Source organism: Leopardus geoffroyi, chromosome A3, assembly GCF_018350155.1.
Source record: "Leopardus geoffroyi isolate Oge1 chromosome A3, O.geoffroyi_Oge1_pat1.0, whole genome shotgun sequence".
NCBI classification, from domain to species: domain Eukaryota; kingdom Metazoa; phylum Chordata; class Mammalia; order Carnivora; family Felidae; genus Leopardus; species Leopardus geoffroyi.
The window spans coordinates 72,659,763-72,681,431 of NC_059336.1; the positions used below are offsets into that span (position 1 = coordinate 72,659,763).

Below are 21,669 nucleotides of genomic sequence, written 5' to 3' on the forward strand. Positions count from 1 at the left end.
GCAAACAGAAAACTTGTTACTATTTCAACATACAAAACAAAATTAATGTAATAAAGTCTACATTGTGCAAATAATACATATAAGATTATATAGTACATGAAAATAATAAAGATAGTCAAATTTTCTTCTGTATCACTGCTTCTAAGAAATAAAAGAAATCCAAAATCACTTTCACTGCCACGTTCTCAATATTTAGTGACACTCACATTTTGATGTAAAAGCAGTCAGAGCTTGCTTATTTGCTTGCTTGCTTCCTACAACAATTTTATTTTTAAGTAACCTCTATACTCAACATGGGGCTGAAACTCACAACCCCGAGATCAAGAGTCACATGCTCCATTGACTGAGCCCACCCGGCACCCTTACTTTATTAAGCACAAACTTCAGAAACTAAAATTTGCCAATAATTCAAAAATATTTTATCCATTTAGTATCGATTTTCTTTTCTCTTCAGTAAACCTTTATCAAGCTACCAATCATTAGGTTAAAATGCCTTGCTTCTCCTCTAGGAACAGGAATAAGTAGCAAGAGAGCAAAAGAGAAGCCACAGAAAAGACAACTAAGTAGAACAGCAGAGTAGAGGGAAGAGATAACCAGAACGGCCGGCCAAGGCTTCAACCAAACATGTAAAGCTACACTTACCTTTCAAGTACAGGGGGTATTACTAACTCAGGTCTCATGAGTGCAAGATTCTGCAGAGCCTGTGCTGCTTCTAAACTACCAGTTTTGCTAAACATAGCCAAGAGGACAGGTTGAATAATGCATCGTACAAAGTCTGTAACATCTTGATCAGTAAGCTTATGGCTATCAGGCACAGGAGTTAACCAAGAAGGCTTCTTGTATCTTTCACGATGCAATCTTCTAACAACACTGTTTGGCAACCGCTGAAGTAGTTTCATTAACTTGTTCTGGGGACACAGAAGCAAAAAGTCCAAGGTAGGTTTGATTTCCCACACAGATAGTTATGGTTCCTTTCTACAATCCAAGTAAAATTTCTTAAAATAAAAGCTCTTACAATCTATTACAAACACCTGCATAGCATAACTAGATAGAATAAAATACTTTATCAATTAATTACTGATAATAATAAATATTTGTTTTAAATGTCAATTTTATTTTTTTTTTAAATAAAGTTTATTTTTGAGAGAGAGCAAGCACGAGCAGGGGAGGGGCAGACAGGAGACAGAGAATCCCAAGCAGGCTCCATGTTGATCTCCATGCGGAGATCTCTTAGGCTCGAACTCACTAACAGTGAGATCATGACCTGAGGCAGGACACTTAACCGACTGAGCCACCCAGGCGCCCCTCAAATGTCAATTTTATTCTCTAGCACCAGATGAACCTTCCATTACATGAAAAACTATTGTAACCAGGCAATGTGGAAAGAAAACAAAGTCCAAAACCAAAAACCACACTGACTGTACTTTCTATTACCAGAATGTGACATTTTGTCACCAGTTACTGGACCAGTATTATCTTATTTTTATGTTCTATGAACACAGTATCTTAGTCTGAACTTAATCAGCTACATATAGCCAAAAGTTATATGAAGGACAGAAATAGTATTATAGGTTGCATAATAGGCAATAGTTATGTGTGACCATAACTTTAAAAAGTTCCAAACCCTACAATAAAAAAATGAACATACTCACCAGCCAGCGCCCATTATTTGAAGGGTGGTAAAAAGATGTGATGCTGTTAAACAAACCAGCCAAGTGTTTCTGTACTAGCTTACTTGGTCCACCCTATTCAGATAAAAGAATAAAAATATCAGTACCCTCAGTACCCTGGAAAATTGAAGGGATCAATAGGCCCAAGCCTACATATAACTCTCCAACATGGTGCACATCCAACTTGATGAGAAAAACCAATTCTACCTCCAAATAAAAGCCAAAAACAATTTGCTAGTAAACTTCCCACAATCCTCAATTCAAAACACTCTACTAGGGGCGCCTGGGTGGCGCAGTCGGTTAAGCGTCCGACTTCAGCCAGGTCACGATCTCGCGGTCCGTGAGTTCGAGCCCCGCGTCGGGCTCTGGGCTGATGGCTCAGAGCCTGGAGCCTGTTTCCGATTCTGTGTCTCCCTCTCTCTCTGTCCCTCCCCCGTTCATGCTCTGTCTCTCTCTGTCCCAAAAATAAATAAAAAAAAAAAACGTGGGAAAAAAAAAAATTAAAAAAAAAAAAAAAAACAACACTCTACTAAAAGTAAGGGCAACCTACTGAAACCAAATTAGGTAACTGCAAAGACATCTTTCAATTTGGGGTATCAGCATATTTTACTCTTCTGCAGTGAAAAAACTTTTGTCAGTAAGAGAGTCTTAAAATAACCAAGAGTGCTAACATCAGGCATAAAAAGCATTCCTTAAATGATTTGAGAAGTGAATTTCTTTTTTTTTTTTTTTTTAATTTTTTTTTCAACGTTTATTTATTTTTGGGACAGAGAGAGACAGAGCACGAACGGGGGAGGGGCAGAGAGAGAGGGAGACACAGAATCGGAAACAGGCTCCAGGCTCTGAGCCATCAGCCCAGAGCCTGACGCGGGGCTCGAACTCATGGACCGCGAGATCGTGACCTGGCTGAAGTCGGACGCTTAACCGACTGCGCCACCCAGGCGCCCTGAGAAGTGAATTTCTTATTGCAGGAAATGAAGATGTGAGATTTACATAAATGGAATCAAATATTTTATTATTACTCCTAAATGTTTCAAATGATTAAACCTGTGGTATGTGACCACATTAAAAAAAAAATTTTTTTAAATGTTTATTTATTTTGAGAGAGACAGAGAGAGACGGACAGACAGACAGAGTATGGGCAGGAAAGGGGCAGAGCGAGAGAGAGAGAGACACATAATTCAAAGCAGGCTCCAGGCTCTGAGCTGTCAGCACAGAGCCCGACACAGGGCTCGAACCCACGAACTGTGAAATCATGACCTGAGCCAAAGTCGGAAGCTTAACCAACTGAATCACCCAGGTGCCCTTGACCACATTTTGACTCAAAGGAAAAATAGTTTTTTCTCAATCTATTACCCAAACAAACACACCAAACAACAACATGATCTGGGGGAAAAATGAGGAAAAAAGTTAGTATTCAATCTTATCAAGTTGAACAGCCCTGAGGATAAAGAACTACAGCTTGGTCTTGAAACCTTCTCTCTCTCTCTCAAGATGATCTTTCAAGAAACAGCCTAGACCTAAGGTAGACTGTCCAGTTACATGAGGAACATGTCTTCCTGCTGAAATGAAATCCACGTTCATATTCCCAATTTAGAGTAGGTCAACTGCTAAAGAGACCATAATAATTCCATAGCAAAAAAAAAAAAAAAAAAAAAACCCAACAAAAATTTCAAAATCCTAGCATAATAATTAGCATTTTTTATTATATTCAATATTCATATCTAACACAAAATAAACATGTCAATGGGAAAAACTGTATGAGAAAGAAGAGCAACATGAACTAAAATAAAGTTGATACTAATCATGATATAATTCTGTCGCTCCTAAAAAAAAAAATTGCTGATATAACATAGTAAACATCCAGATGTTTTTGCTCATTTGGAGTACTATAAAGAAAATAGGATTTTCCTATTTAATAATGAAATTGCAAAAACGGGGGGAGAATGAATTTCGTTTTTTAATTTTAATGTTCATTTATTTTTGAGAGAGAGAGCGCGAACAGGGATGGGGCAGAGAGAGAGAGGAGACAAAGAATCTGAAGCAGGCTCCAGGCTCTGAGCCGTCAGCACAGAGCCTGACGCAGGACTCTATCCCTTGAGCTGTGAGATCATGACCTGAGCCAAAGTCAATGCTTAACTGACTGAGCCACCTAGATGCCCCTGAATTTCTCTTTTTAATCTAAGAATAAAATGTAAGAGCTAAACTTCTCACAACCAGCCTGCCTTATCCACAGAAAAAACAACAACGAAACAACATAACCTGGGGAAAAATATCAAACACAGAATAATAATTTTAAAAAGAGAGAGCTGTAGAAGGAGAATGAATGACAATCCAGAAAATTACAGTATGAAATTGTTTTAATATTCTTATTTGGAAGAGGACACTGAAATCCAAGCATGTGGATATATTTTTACTTTCCTTCAAGGATGTCAGTAAAGTAATCCTCCATACTTCTCCCTTCACCAAGATTACTTTATTTAATTAGCTTTGTGTTCAGTTCTATCTTCAACACTGAATGCATTAGTACTGAGCATATGCAAAACCCCAAGTTCTAATCCCACATTTATCATTATCAACTTGACCTTTCATCTGTGAGATTGTTAGACATTCTGAATCTCTCAAAACTCTAAACCCTGACTCTATTTTTAGGATTCATTGGCTAGAGAGATTTATAAATGGTGTGTTATGACTACATTCTGGGTCTGAGAAACATTAGCTCACTACATCAGAAAATATCGAAGAATCAAATGACCAACTACGATACTAATATAGGCTTATGTTTTTACATGGTTAACACAAAATTTAGAAGAACTAATGTGTTACAAACCATCATGGCGGTGATCCATATTACAGCATGTCCTATATCATACGCATTTGTTAAAAATCTTGGGACTAACACTTGACTGCTTCCCACTGGGAGGTTCAAGCTTCTCAGAATTCTCGTAAATATCTTTCAAAAGAAAAAAAGAATTAAGAATAAATATTTATAGGTATCAAGTAACTCCTTAAATAACTGAAGTGATATATATTAGTGTTGGTGCATGTATTCTCACTGGATCAGTTTTTAAGCAAAATTACATACTGTTTGGCAGTTTTATATACTGCTATATTCCATAAAATTTACATAGAAGATCTACTTTTTAAAATGTTTTATTATTTTAAGTTTATTTATTTAAGTAATAGCTACACCCAACACGGAACTGAGGGTCAAGAGCTACATGCTCTAACAACTAAGTCAGCCAGGCACCCCTATTTGCTTTTTCTTAAATGACACTGAGGTCACAGGAGTATGAATCTGAAGCAGCTGTATCCATGAACCCATAAACAAACAAATGAGATATAAATGCAAATACTTGTCTTCTAGTGAGTTATTTTCCCTTTCAAAATTCTAACACTAATTTGATTTTTTCCCCAAGAATTTGCATTTTAATCTTAATTGCATTTTAATAATTTATATTTAAAACCTGTCATTAGTAACAGACAGGGAGCCCAAATGTAGAAGAAAATGACTTTTTCTCTTTAGTTTCTACTGGACAGCACAAGCAGAGGTAAACAGTAAGCTTAATGTTTGCTGCTCTGCCTCCCTGCTCTACAGTCAAGGTGTGGATCAGAATCACCTGTACACCCCATGCAGGCCCTCTTGGATTTATGGCAGCTGAAACAAAACAGAAGCTGCAGTGTTAAGAACACTGCACCTAGAGACACTCTAGCTTTATTTGCTCAAGGAAAATGTGACGTAAAAAGTGGAGAACACTCTAGAATAGCAATCAAATACAATACCCAAAATTTGTTGGAAGGTATGAATTAAGACCCTGAATAATACACTTTGTACTTCCTAAATTACTCACTCTGAAACTTCTATTTCATGTCCTGTGTAGGCAAGACAAAAATCATACATTTCTGATACCTTAATATGAACCAATTAATTTTTTAAAATAAATGGTCTATCCCGGAAAACTTTATGTTTTTACTAGTGGTCAAAAAAATTTTAGCAATTAGCATACAAAACACACTTCTTAAAGACACAAAAAGTGCTATCAGTGCTACTATATGTTGTATGTTCACATGTTAATTACCTTTGGTACATATGGATCCCAATCTATGTACCCTATATTATCTGTAGCCAATCGAGCAAAGAGATTTACTAGTTGCTGAAAGTAAAAAAAGAAAGACAATTAAGTAAGTACATTTGTTGTTATTAATAAGTGTCAGTCACACCCCTTATCCATTTGTTGTTCTCAGCTATCATCATTAACACAACTTAATACATGGTTTATGGCTCATTTTTTAAAAATCTCCAAATTTCAGTTTTGATTGTCACCATCTTAAATCAACTGTAGTTGAAATGCTTATTAAAAGGGAAATGACAAAGCATCATTCACAATGCAAACAGAAGACATTTTAATCTAATAAGCATAAAGAAAACATCCACAATGTTTCTAACAACGTGCCAGTGAAGGTACAAAAGCAGAGTCTTACATTTTATAATACATGCACATGCTTCTAGATATTGATAAAAACAAAACAAACAAGTGTCTGTTTCTGTTAGAAAACAGCAAACAGAATTTAAAAACAAACAAAAAATAATTACAACACTGCCAAGAGCCAATTCTAGGAAGTGAAGTTACTTATCAAATGATCTGATATATACTGTCAGAAGGAAAAAAATAGGATACTCACCCCCTCCCACTGTGGGAGATTTTGCACTGAAACCCAAAGGCCAATTAATTCATCAAACCAAAGTCTGAAGAAGAAAAATGGTGTTATGAATAGCAAGTGATTTATAGAAAGTGGTTCAAAGCCAGGTATCCTTTGTATTTTTTTAATCTATTATTCTTACTGATAACTATACAACCTAGAAAAAATAATACTCAATGTACAAACTTAATGGAACAAATAACTATTTTTTCTGAATATTCCACTTCCAATACACTTATGCCAAAAGAGTAATCTCATCAACCCCCTACTTCATTGTTAAATAATTACTGACCACCCCTATCTAACACTGTTTACAAGTGTCTCCTTCCTCCCTTTCTCCTTTAATATTTTCCTATTACTACCTATTCTTGCAACTCTCCCTTGCATTCTGTTTTTTAATAAGCCAGTTAGTAATTATGCCATTAACTACCACTATAATAAGTGTTCCCTAAAAGAATGAGTCACGAAGTGTTAGGTAGAACTAAATTATTGTGGGGGAATTATCTCAGATTAAACAGAAGAGAATGTCAGGGCAAGAAAGTGCTGCAATATTATTCACCAATCTTTACAAAGGTCAACGAAATGCTTTTAGAATTTCTGGATGAGAATTAACATTTCATCAATATACAGCTAAATACAAAATTTCTGATTTGAAAGAAATAAAAGATTTGGCATCTCACTATAGAAAATATGAGGGGGGGGACTGGGGAGTAAGCATGACTCCACAACACAGTAATAATACCTATTTCCTTCCAGTCTTTTTTTCATACCTTTTCTTTTTTCCATAAAAGCACAGTCTAAAATTCTTCATTCTAGCACTTGTTTTATACCTATAGTCATCTAGAAAAAAAGTTCTCTTTTTTTTTTTAAAGTAGGCTTCATGCTCATCACAGAACATAGCGGGTCTTGAACTCATGACCCTTAGATCAAGACCTGAGCTGAGATCAAGAATTGGATGCTTAACTGAGGCACCCCAGAAAAAAAAAAAATTCTTAAAAGCAGTGCTAAGACTAGAACAAGTAAAGAAAAAAAATTATAGGAAAGGCCCAAGAAAAACTACAAGTGATGAATAAAACCAAGTTTTATAAAAACACTTTTCCTTTTCCTGAACTCCACACAATTTAACATTTTTATCACTGCTTATTTACTGATACTTTCTACTCCTTTTTGCATTTTTTATTCTTTCTCTCTTGCTTTCTTAAATTAAAGCCCTCATCTTTCCTTTTTTGTTTTTTTAAGATTTTATTTTTAAGTAAGCTCTACCCCCAACATGGACTCAAACTCACAACCCCGAGATCAGTAATAGTCACGTGCTCTACCAACTGAGCCAGCCAGGAAAAGCCCTCATCTTATTTGTCTGACATACAAGCATTATTCTCTCTTCATTTACAATCTTATGTTTAATTGTTTCACCCTTCACACACTTCAAGTATAATCAACATAATGGCTGAATTAGTAAATTTTTGTTTACTTATAATTGCTTTACTGGTCTGCTTATACATCTCTATTTCTTGCTCTATTCTATAATTTGTTAAGATATGTATATACTTACTTAAAACCTTTATGATGAAGTTCTGGAGGAAGGGAGGTAGGAAGAAATATTTCAAAGTAAGTGATGGCCTTTTGCATTGTTACGTCAAAAGGGCACATTAAAGGCCGCCATTCTTCTAGCATCTCAGCTGTGGCATCTGCTGGAAAGTATCTAATAAAAAAGAAGGTTTTCATTTACCTAATCAGTGCTTTAAAAAAACATTCTACAACATCAACATGTGACTGACAAAAAAAGGGGGAGGGGGGATGGATTTTATAAGGCATAGCACACACACTACAAATGTCAAGTTAACTTAAACACATTTTGCCACTCTAAATAACCTATAAATATAAACATACATGTTTCTTGCAGTTTTTCCCTTCCTGTGTGCTATGTAATAGCAACAAGAAAAAAATTTAGTCAGAAAATCCAGTCTATATATATGGATAATCAGTGACATGAGAAAGAGAACACTGGACAAACCATTTCCTTTCACTGTACCACAGAGCTCTCTTGTAATACAAGAGCGGGTTAGACTAGACGGTCTGGTCCTACAGGTACTAATATTTTACAAGTCTAGGAAATGGGCAAGAGAGCCCTTGGAGTAGAGAAGATTCACAAAATTAAAATGTGACGTGTGCATTCATACACAAAACAAAGGTAAATGGAAAAAGAGGACCCATGTATAATTACTAAATATCCATTAAGGGATTTAAAATAACAACAACAAAAAAAGTATATGACAAATTCGATTTGAATATGGCCAAAAAAGTTAGGAAACCCTTTCAAATACACCTGTAGGTTTGCCCTACAAGTCACATTATTAATCCTATTATATCTTTTGTCCATCTGTATTAATTAGAATCACACTTCATTCCTTTATGTGAAAAATAGAACTACACTTCCAGTAATATTTCTTTGGGTTCATCAAGCATCTATGTGCCAGGTCACTGTGCTACAGGTTAGAACACACACACACACACACACACACACACACACAAAACCACACACAAAATATATCCTGCCTTTAAAGATCTCATACACCAATTCTCCTTTCTAATCTTTCAGAATCAACTGTTAGTTTAGTAATCCAACATAAAAGCTTGGGTGTTCTATGAATTACCTAAGAACCTAAAACCATTAAGTACCCCAGTGATGATCAAGTATCCATTAGGAAACATAGACTAAGAGGTAAGTGCCTTGCTCAAAATGACACTGCTCATTGGTGGCTTATGACTCAGGTTAAATCTTAAGCCTCAATCTTAAAAGGGAGACTATATCTTAAAAATACATTTGCCCAAGACTGAGTAGGATGGTAGGTCAGCAATAAATATCTGATTTATAAAATCATTTATAACTTTAACTCATAAGAATATGGCAAAATACGGATTTCTATTCAAAAGAATTCACTGCATCCATACATATCAGGATAAGCAGTCTAAGAACACCCTGATAAAAAACACTTCAAGTCTGGGGCGCCTGGGTGGCGCAGTCGGTTAAGCGTCCGACTTCAGCCAGGTCACGATCTCGCGGTCCGTGAGTTCGAGCCCCGCGTCGGGCTCTGGGCTGATGGCTCAGAGCCTGGAGCCTGTTTCCGATTCTGTGTCTCCCTCTCTCTCTGCCCCTCCCCCATTCATGCTCTGTCTCTCTCTGTCCCAAAAATAAATAAACGTTGAAAAAAACACTTCAAGTCCACAGACTTGGACTTTTGTTGATTAAAACTAAATTCAACCCATATACATCTTTAAATATAAGAATATGGAATATTTCTGTATGTTCCACTGAAAGAGAACTTTAAAAAAAATGTCTTTTACTTTAAAAAATACACAGGGGTGCCTGGGTGGCTCAGTTGGTTAAGCGTCCAACTTCGGCTCAGATCATGATCTCAGGGTTTGTGAGTTTGAGCCCACGTCGAGCTCTGTGCTGACAGCTCAGAGCCTGGAGCCTACTTCAGATTTTGTGTCTCCCTGTCTGTCCCTCCCCCACTTGCGCCCAGTCTCTTTCTCTCTCTCTCTCAAAAAATGGATAAAAAACATTAAATTTTTTTAAAAAAATACTTTAAAAAATGTCTTAACACCTTTTCATTATTACTCACATTTTGATGCAATACCTACAATATGCATTTTGGAAAATATTTTTGATCTGAGTAATGACACTCTAGGAAAATCTTTCAAACAAAGGTAATTATACATAAATTATGGCAATCTTACTTTATAATGGGGAACACCCACATCACTTAAAAATTTCTAAATTTATAAATGAAAGCTAAATAATTTAGTTCAAGAGTTGAAAATGATATGTTGTGCCCAGTGACTAACATCACAGTGTTAGAAACTATTTATACCTACAATTTTCTCTTCAAAGCACACTAAGAATGGGAAAAAGCCCAAAGAAATAACAAGAGGTTTCATAAAATGAGAAGCTACTTACGGTCGGCAGCTTTTCACGAGTGTTTTGAGAACATTTTCTACAGAACTGGGGGGGAAGAAAGCCATTTGATAAATTAGGTTGCTGTATTTTAAGAACACATCTAATCCAATTAATAAATATCTCGAAGATATGTTCATACGTTTAAATATTATCTGTGTACGTGCAATAACTGCTCCTCTTTCATACAGACAGAACTATTAGGATTAACTATCTAAACTCTGTAACCTACTCTTTCCTTTGCCCTCAGTTTTCTCATTCTCTGTTGTAAACCAAAGGGAAGAAAACTGGGAAAAGGACAAATCATTTTCAATCCTTACAAAGTAGGCAGCAATGACCGTACTTAACAACCCATCAAGAAGTATGCTCAGCGGCTTAAAACTTCAAATACTAATTTTTATTTTAATTAAAGTGCTTTTACATGGAAACACAAGAAGCAGACAAAATCTGGTGTGCTCATATCAGCAACTGCCAGAAACTAGTTTTCTATAACCAAGTGGTGAGAATTCTATAACCCTACAAGGTTACTAACAATTATCGAAAATAGCAACAGCCATCTTTTTGACCAGCTACTTAAATATTTCTATATGGATTCATAAGAAATGTTCGTTTTAATGAAAAGGCCAATGTGTAGTCATTTAAACACACATAGACAGAATGGAATATTTAAATTAATTAGACTGCTGTCAAAAGAGGTATAATGCAAATAAGCAAAACAAAGGGCACAAGGTAATTTTGGACTGGAATTTTAAAATTAATGTGTGACTATTTACAGGATGAAGTGTACAAGTAAATAAAACAAGTCCCCAAACGTCAAAGAAAAAAATTATGGGGGGAAGGGGTAACTTTCAGGCAGTGCTTCCACCTGACATTTTCTCATTAAGCTTCTTGAAATTCTTAAGTCCAGAAGTCTATCCAACTTCTCTGAAAGCTTAAGAACTAATCTATAAAGAAATTCCAAGGGGTAACACAAACCAAACTCAGCACAAGTAATCAATTATATGACCAAGAGAGAAAACTATCATTTCATTACTAGAAGCTGTAGAAATCCTCTTTAATTTCAAAACTACTCAGAAAAAAATTAACTGAAGAGGAAACCAGGCTACAACACATGAGATCATTCTAAAATAAAAAGGAGGACCATATGGCGAGAAAGACATAGAACATTTTCTTTGAGTATTAGGGAGAGATTCTACCTTCTCTCACAAAAAAAACCCTAAGCAATTGAGAAACACAGAATTATTAGTTTAGAGAGTATCTAAGTTTGCCTGGTTAAAAAAAACAGGTAAACTCTCCGACTACATTTAAACTCCCTGAAGACCACGACTATGATTTTTATTTCCGGGCATTTCCAAAGTATTTACACCAAGGCTATGGTTCATATATATTTATGCATATTTATATTTATTATTTTACAATACTCAATGGACATTTTCTATCAGAGCAACAAAAAGCACAGATCTTTGGATCTTCTTTTAGTCTGGACTGAAGAACTCCATTTAGAAATAAATTATAGCCAAGGTTTAAAGACACACCTAGTTCCTAGTGCATCAACTTAAATGTAGATTTTAAAAAGATAATTCTAAAATGGTAAAGTGTCTGTCCAAGGAAATAAGCAGAAGATTTGTAATTCTACCAGTTCCTAAAGTTTGTGTTCATGTTAACTTTACATTTATTTTACTGTTTCTGTGGCAACTCATTTGAGAGTACAACACAGAAAACCTGTTATTTTCACTGGTAATTTTTCTATTCCACCAAACTTTCAAATAACATCAAAAATGATTCTCAAAAGCAAGTCATAAAAGCCTACATAGCTACCTGCTCTCTCCAGTTCCCTTCACTCTTCAGAAGGAGGTTAATTATAATACTTGATAGCTGTCACTTCACTTCATTAGAGGAATAGGGTATGTGGGAATGTGCTTTAGTTTCTCTAAATAAAATCAATTTCAACCCCTCTTTATATATATAAGGCCTGTGCCAATGGAATCATGCTCTTTATCCAGAAAAGGGTACAATCTCTCTAACCTGTGATATCTGTATAGTGACCTTTTGTGATTCTTGTAATCTCTCAAGATGAAGGGAACAATGTTTCTGTTTAAAAATAAAATAAAAGGTTAAGGCTAGATGCTACTAGACTATATTTCACTAATTTTTAGAGGGAGTGAATAATCACTATGTACTTTCCCAAATGCTGGAGTTTATAATATTAAAGTGATTACAATTCAAAACACTTTTTTTTTTTTTTTTTTTAATCAAAAGGGCTCTAACAGAAGGAATAAGCTTTGGATGAGTTTTCTCATAACCTATTTTCTCTTAGAAAAAGCATGCTAAGTTGAAAAGAAAGCCATAGTATACCATGCAATGGTTCACAACTTGCGCTTTAGAGTCAGACAGATCTAAATTTGATTACCAGTTATGTCTCTTACTATCAGTTCAATATTATAGCCGCAGTTTTTCCAGCTATATAATAGTAATAATACCTACCACTCGGAAGGCTGTTATAAAAACTCAATGAGGTATTATAAAGAAAACAGTTATCTGGCCCAGAATTAAACACAAAAAGTATTAACTATAATTATTATTTCTTACTAGCCAAAACAAATTATATTTTCAATCTCCTTAAAAACTAAAATTTTGTGCTCATTTTGTTTTTACATTTACTCTACTGCCTCTTGAACAACTGTTAATTTATGATTTAGGAGACCACATCAAAATAGGAAATTCTTCCCCCAATTCCCACCCTATTTATTAGGGCAGAAAGTAAGGTTCTGGTCCCAGTTATTGAGCTCTTATCCCAGTTTCAACCAATGACTGTATGAATTTTCCTCTATGGACCACAATTTCCTCACTCTTTATGATTATTTATGACATTAATAAAGTTAAATGCCAAATATGTAGCAGAGAAGCTTGAGGAAAGCCAAAAACCTTAGTTTCCAGTTACACTGGTTACTGAGATAGGGGACTTACATAAACCTAGCGGTTAAGGTTTCCTACCTCCTTGGCCTGACCTAATTATCAGAACAATATTCACTTTTAAACCAGAGAAATGTACAGCAAATGATATATTCAAGTTGAAAGTAGTGTGGAATGTCCATAGCCAGAGGTATTTTTAGCTTCACATGACAATTCTTGAACTAAAATTTAGCTTCAGAATTATCGTATTTGCTTTTTAATAAATGAACTGGGAAATTATAACACTGGCTTATTCTACACACCTCTGCCTTAACCTCCTTATAATTCAACCGTAATTGCCTATATATTTTCTTTCTTAAGAATGTACTTCCCTGGGGCACCTGAGTGGCTCAGTTGGTTGACAGTCTGACTCTCGATTTTGACTCAGGTCATAATCTTGAGGTTCATGGGATGGAGCCACATGTCTGACTCTGCACTGACAGCATGGAGACTGCTTGGGATCCTCTCTCCCTCACTCTCTGCTCCATCCCCACTCATGCACATGCCCTCTCTCCAAATAAATAAACTTAAAAAAAAAAAAAAAAAAGAAGAATGTACTTCACTTAACCTAAAAAACTCAGTTTTACCTGCTTTCTCTAAATCTAAACAAATAAAACCATCAAACACTATTCATCTCACAGCTAATCTTTCAAAAATCTAATATTGCATAGTTTCATGAGTCAGTACTCATTTTTCACAGCCACTTCACACAAAATGAGGGCCAAGATAATACCATAAGAAAGGTATAAATACTTAAAGAAAGAAGTCTGCCTCATGGCTAGTACTAATAAGTTGTAATAATCCTGACCACATAAGTAAAAAGAACATGCATAATTCCTGAAAGTGATGATAAGCCTAATCAGTGTGAACTAAATATTTTTATTTTTTTTTATTTATTTTTTAATATATGAAATTTATTGTCAAATTGGTTTCCATACAACACCCAGTGCTCATCCCAAAAGGTGCCCTCCTCAATACCCATCACCCACCCTCTCCTCCCTCCCACCCCCCATCAACCCTCAGTTTGTTCTCAGTTTTTAACAGTCTCTTATGCTTTGGCTCTCTCCCACTCTAACCTCTTTTTTTTTTTTTTTTTTCCTTCCCCTCCCCCATGGGTTTCTGTTAAGTTTCTCAGGATCCACATAAGAGTGAAACCATATGGTATCTGTCTTTCTCTGTATGGCTTATTTCACTTAGCATCACACTCTCTAGTTCCATCCATGTTGCTACAAAAGGCCATATTTCATTTTTTCTCATTGCCACGTAGTATTCCATTGTGTGTATAAACCACAATTTCTTTATCCATTCATCAGTTGATGGACATTTAGGCTCTTTCCATAATTTGGCTATTGTTGAGAGTGCTGCTATGAACATTGGGGTACAAGTGCCCCTATGCATCAGTACTCCTGTATCCCTTGGATAAATTCCTAGCAGTGCTATTGCTGGGTCATAGGGTAGGTCTATTTTTAATTTTCTGAGGAACCTCCACACTGCTTTCCAGAGCGGCTGCACCAATTTGCATTCCCACCAACAGTGCAAGAGGGTTCCCGTTTCTCCACATCCTCTCCAGCATCTATAGTCTCCTGATTTTGAACTAAATATTTTTAAATGCTTCTAAAGAAAAATCATTGTAACACAGATACAACTTTTGGGAACACACTACCAAAGTCATTAATAAAATAAGATCAACCATTTATTCTCTCATTTCCAAATAAAAGTAAAAATAGTATTTTTAAAAAAGCAAATAGAATATTCCTCAAATACCATGTTAATAAATCACTACATCTAGATGCCTGGGTGGCTCAGTGGGTTAAGCATCTGAGTTTTGATTTCGGCTCAGGTCATGATCTCACAGTTGTGGGATCAAGCCCCAAGCTGGGCTCCACACTGGGCATGGAGCCTGCTTAAGATTCTCTCTCTGCTCCTCCCCCACTCATGCACTCTGACTCAAATAAGTAAATGATCACTACATTTACCTTATTAATAATTACTGCTTATTAACAAAATAACCATAAACTATTTTAAATTTCAACAGGGCTTCAAAGAAATTGCTCTCATCATTTTATTATCACGTTAAATTCTGTAGCTAGAGATCATTCTCGAGCTGCAGATAGTAACTTAAGTTTATAAATATAGCCACATGTGTCAAGAAACTTCCAGCAGAGTAAGAACATGTCATTTCCATGTGTTGAAGGGGGAACAGAGGATTTAGCTGTATCTTGGGGATAAGAGCACCAAATCAAACAGTCCTTTGTCAGATTAATTGAGAAACAAAAGCCATCAAGAACAAGCACCAAAAAGGGAAATAATCAAGTTTCTTCAGAAGCAGATTAATATGAAAAATGAAAATATTTAGGGACGCCTAGGTGGCTCAGTCAGTTGAGCATCTGACTCTTGATTTCAGCTCAGGTCATGATCTCACAGTTCATGAGATCCAGCCCCTCTGGGATCTGTGCTGATAGCTCAGAGAGCCTGCTTGGGATTCTCTCTCTTCCTCTCTTTCTGCTCTTCCCCCTTCCCCCTGCCTCCATGCGCTCTCTTTCTCTCTCAAATAAACTTTAAAAAACATACTAAAAAAAAGGAAATGTTTAATACTCTACGATCCCCTTAGAGAATGATCTATATGAAAGAAAAATAGATCTTAAAAATATATTTTGAAAAAAGTAAATGAGTTATCTAGGCCCAAACTGCTCATGATGCAAATATGTAAGCCTTTTAACACTGAACAACTCACAAAAATCAAACTGATGGTGACAAGACTAAACAAATTTACACACATGTATCTACTAAAATATGAATTGTCTGTGCCCATTTGTAAAAGCTGATTTATGCATAATTCCTCCATACCTTGTTAGTAGTAACAGCCTTTATTAGTAACTTGCAAGATGCTACCCCAGTTAAGTGTGGGGGACACTATTTTATAAAACTAGGCCCCTAAGGTTCAAATGCTTCTTTTGTAATATAATCATTAAGTGATTCTTACATTACTATTATCAAGTTCAAACTACCGAATTCCTTTCCAATTTTGATTTATCAAATAACAAAATCCTACAATTTGTTTCTCCAGTAGAAATGAGAAACAGAGAAGAATGAAAATGGTCTCTTGCCCCTGAAGCATAAAGGCAGAACAACAGAAGGAATAAAGGGAGAGTTGAAGAGAAGAGGAGGGAGAAAGATAAGGGAAAAGGGGAAGAGAAAGAAGAAAGCTGGATAATCCTTGCTCCAAAAAATAGAACCGCTTTTAAAATCCTATTGACATGCGTGGCACCCTTAGCAGTAGTTTCAATAAAGAAAAACACATAAGGCACATGAGTTTAAGACCTGAAAGACAGTTAACAAATGAAGCAACCTTTCACTTTTGATTATAAAAATAGTATTCTAAAAATAGTATGAACACATGCAGTCAGCTGACAAAACTGTTTCAAAATGAGTCAGAATACAGCTAAGATGAAAATACTCAAAGCAAAAATACCAATTCCAAAAGCATGCCATATTAAAGGGTTTTCAGGGGTTTTCTGAAATAAAATGTTTGTGAAGTCATAACATTATCCCTGGACTATAAACACTTGCTATACTAGTACACTGAACAGAAGCTTAAGAAAAAAAATGGAATTTTAAAATGTTTTAAATGATTCCCTATTAGAAATCCAGAGGACATAGAACAGCTCTAAGAAGCAGAAACTAAAAAGTAGTGCTGTATAGCTCTCCAACTGGTTTCTCTAATATTTCCGCCTAAGAACTAAGACTACTAGATTTCTGATTTTAAGATTAAGGCAAGTGTGACGAACAAAGTCCAAGAACCAAAGAGGTTGATAATCCTTCAAAGGTGAGGTTTTATAACTATATAGGTATATAGGTATTCCTTTCAAAAGGTGGTAAATATCTGATGGTAACAGTAAAAAGATTATAGAAAGTTGGAGAAAGTGAATAAAGAATTATAGTCCTGAAAAGTGTTTTAAGTACAATTCCTTCTACTTTTCTTACAGAGACATTAGGTTTCTAATTTTGTCCTACAGTTGCCTCTCACCAAGCAAAATCCCCCTCAAAAGTGGTTCCAGATCCTTAGTATTCTTGTGATCCCTTTAAATTGGAACAACACATTACCATTTTTAAAAAGTGTCTGCATCACAGAGCTGCACTTCACAACGTGTACTCCAGGGGCGCCTGGGTGACTCAGTCGGTTGAGTGTCTGACTTCAGCTTGGGTCATGATCTCACAGTCCGTGGGCTCGAGGTCCGCATCGGGCTCTGTGCTGACAGCTCAGAGCCTGGAGCCTGCTTCAGATTCTGTGTCTCCCTCTCTCTGCCCATCTCCTACTCCCACTATGTCTCTCTCTTTCAAAAATAAAAAAAATCGGGAAAAAAAAAAAAGAAAGCACAATATGTACTCCATTCAATGGCACACACAGCCCCTGGGTGTGAGCAATCCAAACCACAGAACAAATATGGTTCATCTTCCAGGAGCATCAATTTTAGTCAAGATATAGATTGGAGGAATTTTTACTTATGAAAATACTACTTTTTAAAAATGATTCTAATTTTATGTAATCTCTACACCCAACATGGGGTTCAGACTCACAACCCTGAGACCAAGAGTCACATGTTCCACTGACTGAGCCAGCCAGGTGCCCCTGAAAACATTATTTATAAGCCTAATACCAATATCAATGTTTAAAATAACATGTGAAATTTCCAAGAAATTTCTCACACTAGACCACTTTAAGAGACACCTCAAAGCCTCAAGGAAAGAGGAGGTATTAAGTGGACAGTTTGAAAAGTACTGGTCCAGGAAAAAAAATACTGGTTTGGAAACTAAAAAGCTAGGATTTTTTTTTTTTTTTTTTTTTTTTTTTAGTTTATTTATTTATTTTGAGAGAGAGTGAGCCAGAGAGAGCAGGGGAGGGATAGAGAGAGAGGGCAGAGAGACTCCTAAGCAGGCTAAGCGCTGTCAGCACAGAACCCGATGTGGGACTTCATCTCACAAACCCTGAAATCATGATCTGAGTCGAGATCAAGCATTGGACACTTACCAACTGAGCCACCCAGTTAAAAAAAGTAAACTGTAAAGTAAAAAGTAAACTGTTTTTAACCGTTAATTATTTTTTGTAAAGTTTTAACAGACACTGAATCTTCTAGGAATATAATAAACATATAAATTGAAGTAAGTATTTTGATTTCTTGAAAACTTTACCTAGGGTTATTCATTACTCCCCGCCCTCTCCCCCCAAAAATCACACTATCATAGCAATTCCAACCGCAAAACTCGATCTGCCAATGCTATACACATGAAGAGTGAAATATGCAACTAAGATTGAAGACTATTTTAACAGTTTAGAACCAACTGTCATTACATTGGCAATTAGCAGATATAAAACATGGCATCACAGAATTTCATTAGTAATTTTGCTGTTAAAAAGCTTCATATTATCTCTCAAAAAGAAATAAACACTTTAAATGCTTATGTTATTGTCATCCTTTTTGGTATGGCACATAAAGCAATTTATGTTGCAAAAATTATATACTGACATTATTTATTAATTTACTTTAGCACTGCTTGTTAGTTTTCAATCTTACTGATACAGTCACTGGAAGCCCACTGCACAAATTCTCTATGGCTTATCAATATTTCTTTTCCCAATTCATCCTTTGCCTCTATTTCTTTCAAATGTAATAATGTTCAAGAATAATGTTTTGTGATACCAAATAACTACACTATTCCATATCATTACATAAAGAATTATTGTGACACTATATAATAAGGCCAGCTTATCTGTAAGAATATCATACTTTCTTTTTCCCCAGCTCAGTACTCTGAAATTAAAGCTACTTCTCTCTTGTCATATTTAAGTAAGTCCTATTTGTTATTCTTTATCCTAGTGCTAGTTTTTACTTTAATGTCCATTCATAATGCTGCTCTTTTATTCTCTTGTACTTCTTATACAAAATGTTTTGATGTTCTTGCTTTTAAATTCAAACTTACTCATTATAAGTAGGTGCAAAATCTCAATACTATATTGTGTCTTTTCGTGTAATATTGCATGCATATTCAAAACACATATTGTTTTATAATAAACTACCTTCCCATTATGGGAATCATTTTATGGTTAACAAATTATTTATATTGATTTTTGTCACTGAGTACAGATAAAGAGTATAGGTAAGTCATATTGCTTATGAATTTCATTTTAGAATAGTTAACTACAGAATACAAAAGTGGATGCTGCCTGCTTTAAACCAAGCAAAGATTTCAACAAATACATGATGTTTCTTCAAAAGACCAAGAACACTCATGGTGAAACTTCTTTTTTTAAGTTTATTTATTTATTTTGAGAGAGAGTGCATGCAAACAGAGGAGGGCAGAAAGAGGAAGAAAGAGCGAGTCCCAAGCAGGCTCCACATTATCAGCACAGAGCACGATGCAGGGCTTGAACTCACAAACCGTGAGGTCGTGACCTGAGCCAAAACCAAGAGTTGGGTGCTTAAATGACTGAGCCACCCATACAGCCCTCATGGTGAAACTTTTAAGGAAGAAGGTTTCCATGAGAGCAAAGATGATGGGAAGATTCAGGAAAAGACATGGTAATAATAAGTACAGTATCAAGATGCAGGGGAGGAACTATAAGCACTGACTGACACTAAGTGTGATAAGTTCTGACAAAACTTCCAGGAAAGCAAGCCATAGATAAGTATTAGCGACCACATAAGACTTAAAAGGAAGCAGCTGTCTTTGAAAAGGTACACCTCAGGGCAGGAAGTACTTACTGCAGGAAGGACTTACTGAAGAATTTTTTTTTTTTTAATGTTTATTTATTTTTGTGAGAAAGAGCACAAGCAGGGGAGAGGCAGAGAGAGAGAAAGAGGGAGACACAATCTGAAGCAAGCTCCAGGCTCCAAGCTGTCAGCACAGAGCCGGATGCAGGGCTTGAATCCACAAACCATGACATTATGACCTGAGCCAAAGTTGGATGCTTAACTGAGTCACCCAGGAGCCAGAAGAAAGAATTACTGAAGAAATAAATAGCCTTCTCTCCTCTATCATTTACCAAAGATTTTTCTGAGGCAGCCGAACAATCAGCCTGAAAATTTTCAAAAAGATAACTGATTTTGAACATCATTGAAAGTTCCCTGAAATTGCTGATTCTAGTGAAAGCCTAAATGGCCTCATATTTTAAGAAGACCCAGTCAATCTAGTCCATGCCATATTTCCTCCAGCAGAAATACTCAAAAGGAACCTTTATAACAAAGCTTTTATGCTAAATTTTGGGTTTTCATAATAAATACTTATAAAAATATATTTGAATGATGTACCACTTAGTTTCATGGTGAATTCTGTTCATTTTATGGTTGAAATGGGTTTCCTTGTTTTAACCCATGAAATCTTTAGGAAAGAAATGATTTCTTACCACTCTGTTTGTGACCACCGTCCAAAAACCAATTAGGGCCTAAGTTCAGGATCACCTATAGTCATTTTTCAAAACTTCTTTTCATTTACATCATTTCGCTATTTAATTATGACCTGAAAATCTTTTAAAATCTACCATCTGTGGTCATTTTTCAGAAAATTCTATGTAAGGGTGTAACAAAGACTGCTGAGTGGTGAAGCTGAGTGGTGGATTAAATGAACTGAAAGGGGGAGACTATAAGAAGTCATGAAATAATGAAAACATGCCTAGAATTGAGAGAGAAACAACAGAAACAAATCTTTAAAGACTTAATTTATAAAAAAGAAAGAGGAAAATAATACAAGTGTATAAAATGGTGTTCTTCCGGAAATGAGTACATATGTGTATGACAAACAGTAGAGAAAAAATAAATTGAAGAAAACTGTAGAAATTTTCCTAAAAAATAAACCTCAATCACAAATAGTTTGAGTACTTTAAGCCAAACATGCTAAGACTGAGAAAAGAGCTAGATCAAATCTAAAATCACTATTAATTAACCAAAAAGGACAGATCATCATATTGTACTCCATAAATTCAGAATAAAATACAGAACACACCAAAATTAGAGATCTGGAAGAGCTAGGAGGCATGTACAAGAAGGCAGAATTAGTCAGAGGTTCATAATCCTAGTATGTCTAAATCAAGAAGTCGTGCATCTGAATAGCTTACATTCACGAACAGTCACTGAAACTAATGGTTCTCTAATTGTGATGTGGGTGTCTCCTGGAATATGCCAACCTCCTCTTCTCAAGGCATTTGTTTTATTTGCAGTATTAAAATACATGTGGATATATAATAAAGAATACCAAATGTGTATTACTTTCAATGACAAATTCAAGATTTCAAACAAAAATCTGTTTTCTTTGCTCAGCATGGTAATATTAGTGATCAGATATCCTGGTGGGAAATTCATAACTGCAACTTCAGATATAGTTTAAAGAAGGCAA

The 21,669-nt window shown here is 35.5% G+C and overlaps 1 protein-coding gene across 2 annotated transcripts in view; it reads right to left on the reverse strand.

The window, feature by feature from the left end:
• PSME4 (proteasome activator subunit 4) overlaps nt 1-21,669 on the reverse strand; it is a 100,505-nt gene that overhangs the window by 58,171 nt on the left and 20,665 nt on the right. For both annotated transcript variants that reach the window (XM_045446049.1, XM_045446050.1), the window contains exons 4-10: nt 10,333-10,377; nt 7,924-8,073; nt 6,354-6,417; nt 5,750-5,824; nt 4,501-4,623; nt 1,653-1,745; nt 643-908 (exon numbers count right to left, since the gene is read on the reverse strand). In XM_045446049.1, the coding sequence (XP_045302005.1) occupies nt 643-908; nt 1,653-1,745; nt 4,501-4,623; nt 5,750-5,824; nt 6,354-6,417; nt 7,924-8,073; nt 10,333-10,377 (816 nt within the window). The remainder of the gene's footprint in view (nt 1-642; nt 909-1,652; nt 1,746-4,500; nt 4,624-5,749; nt 5,825-6,353; nt 6,418-7,923; nt 8,074-10,332; nt 10,378-21,669) is intronic.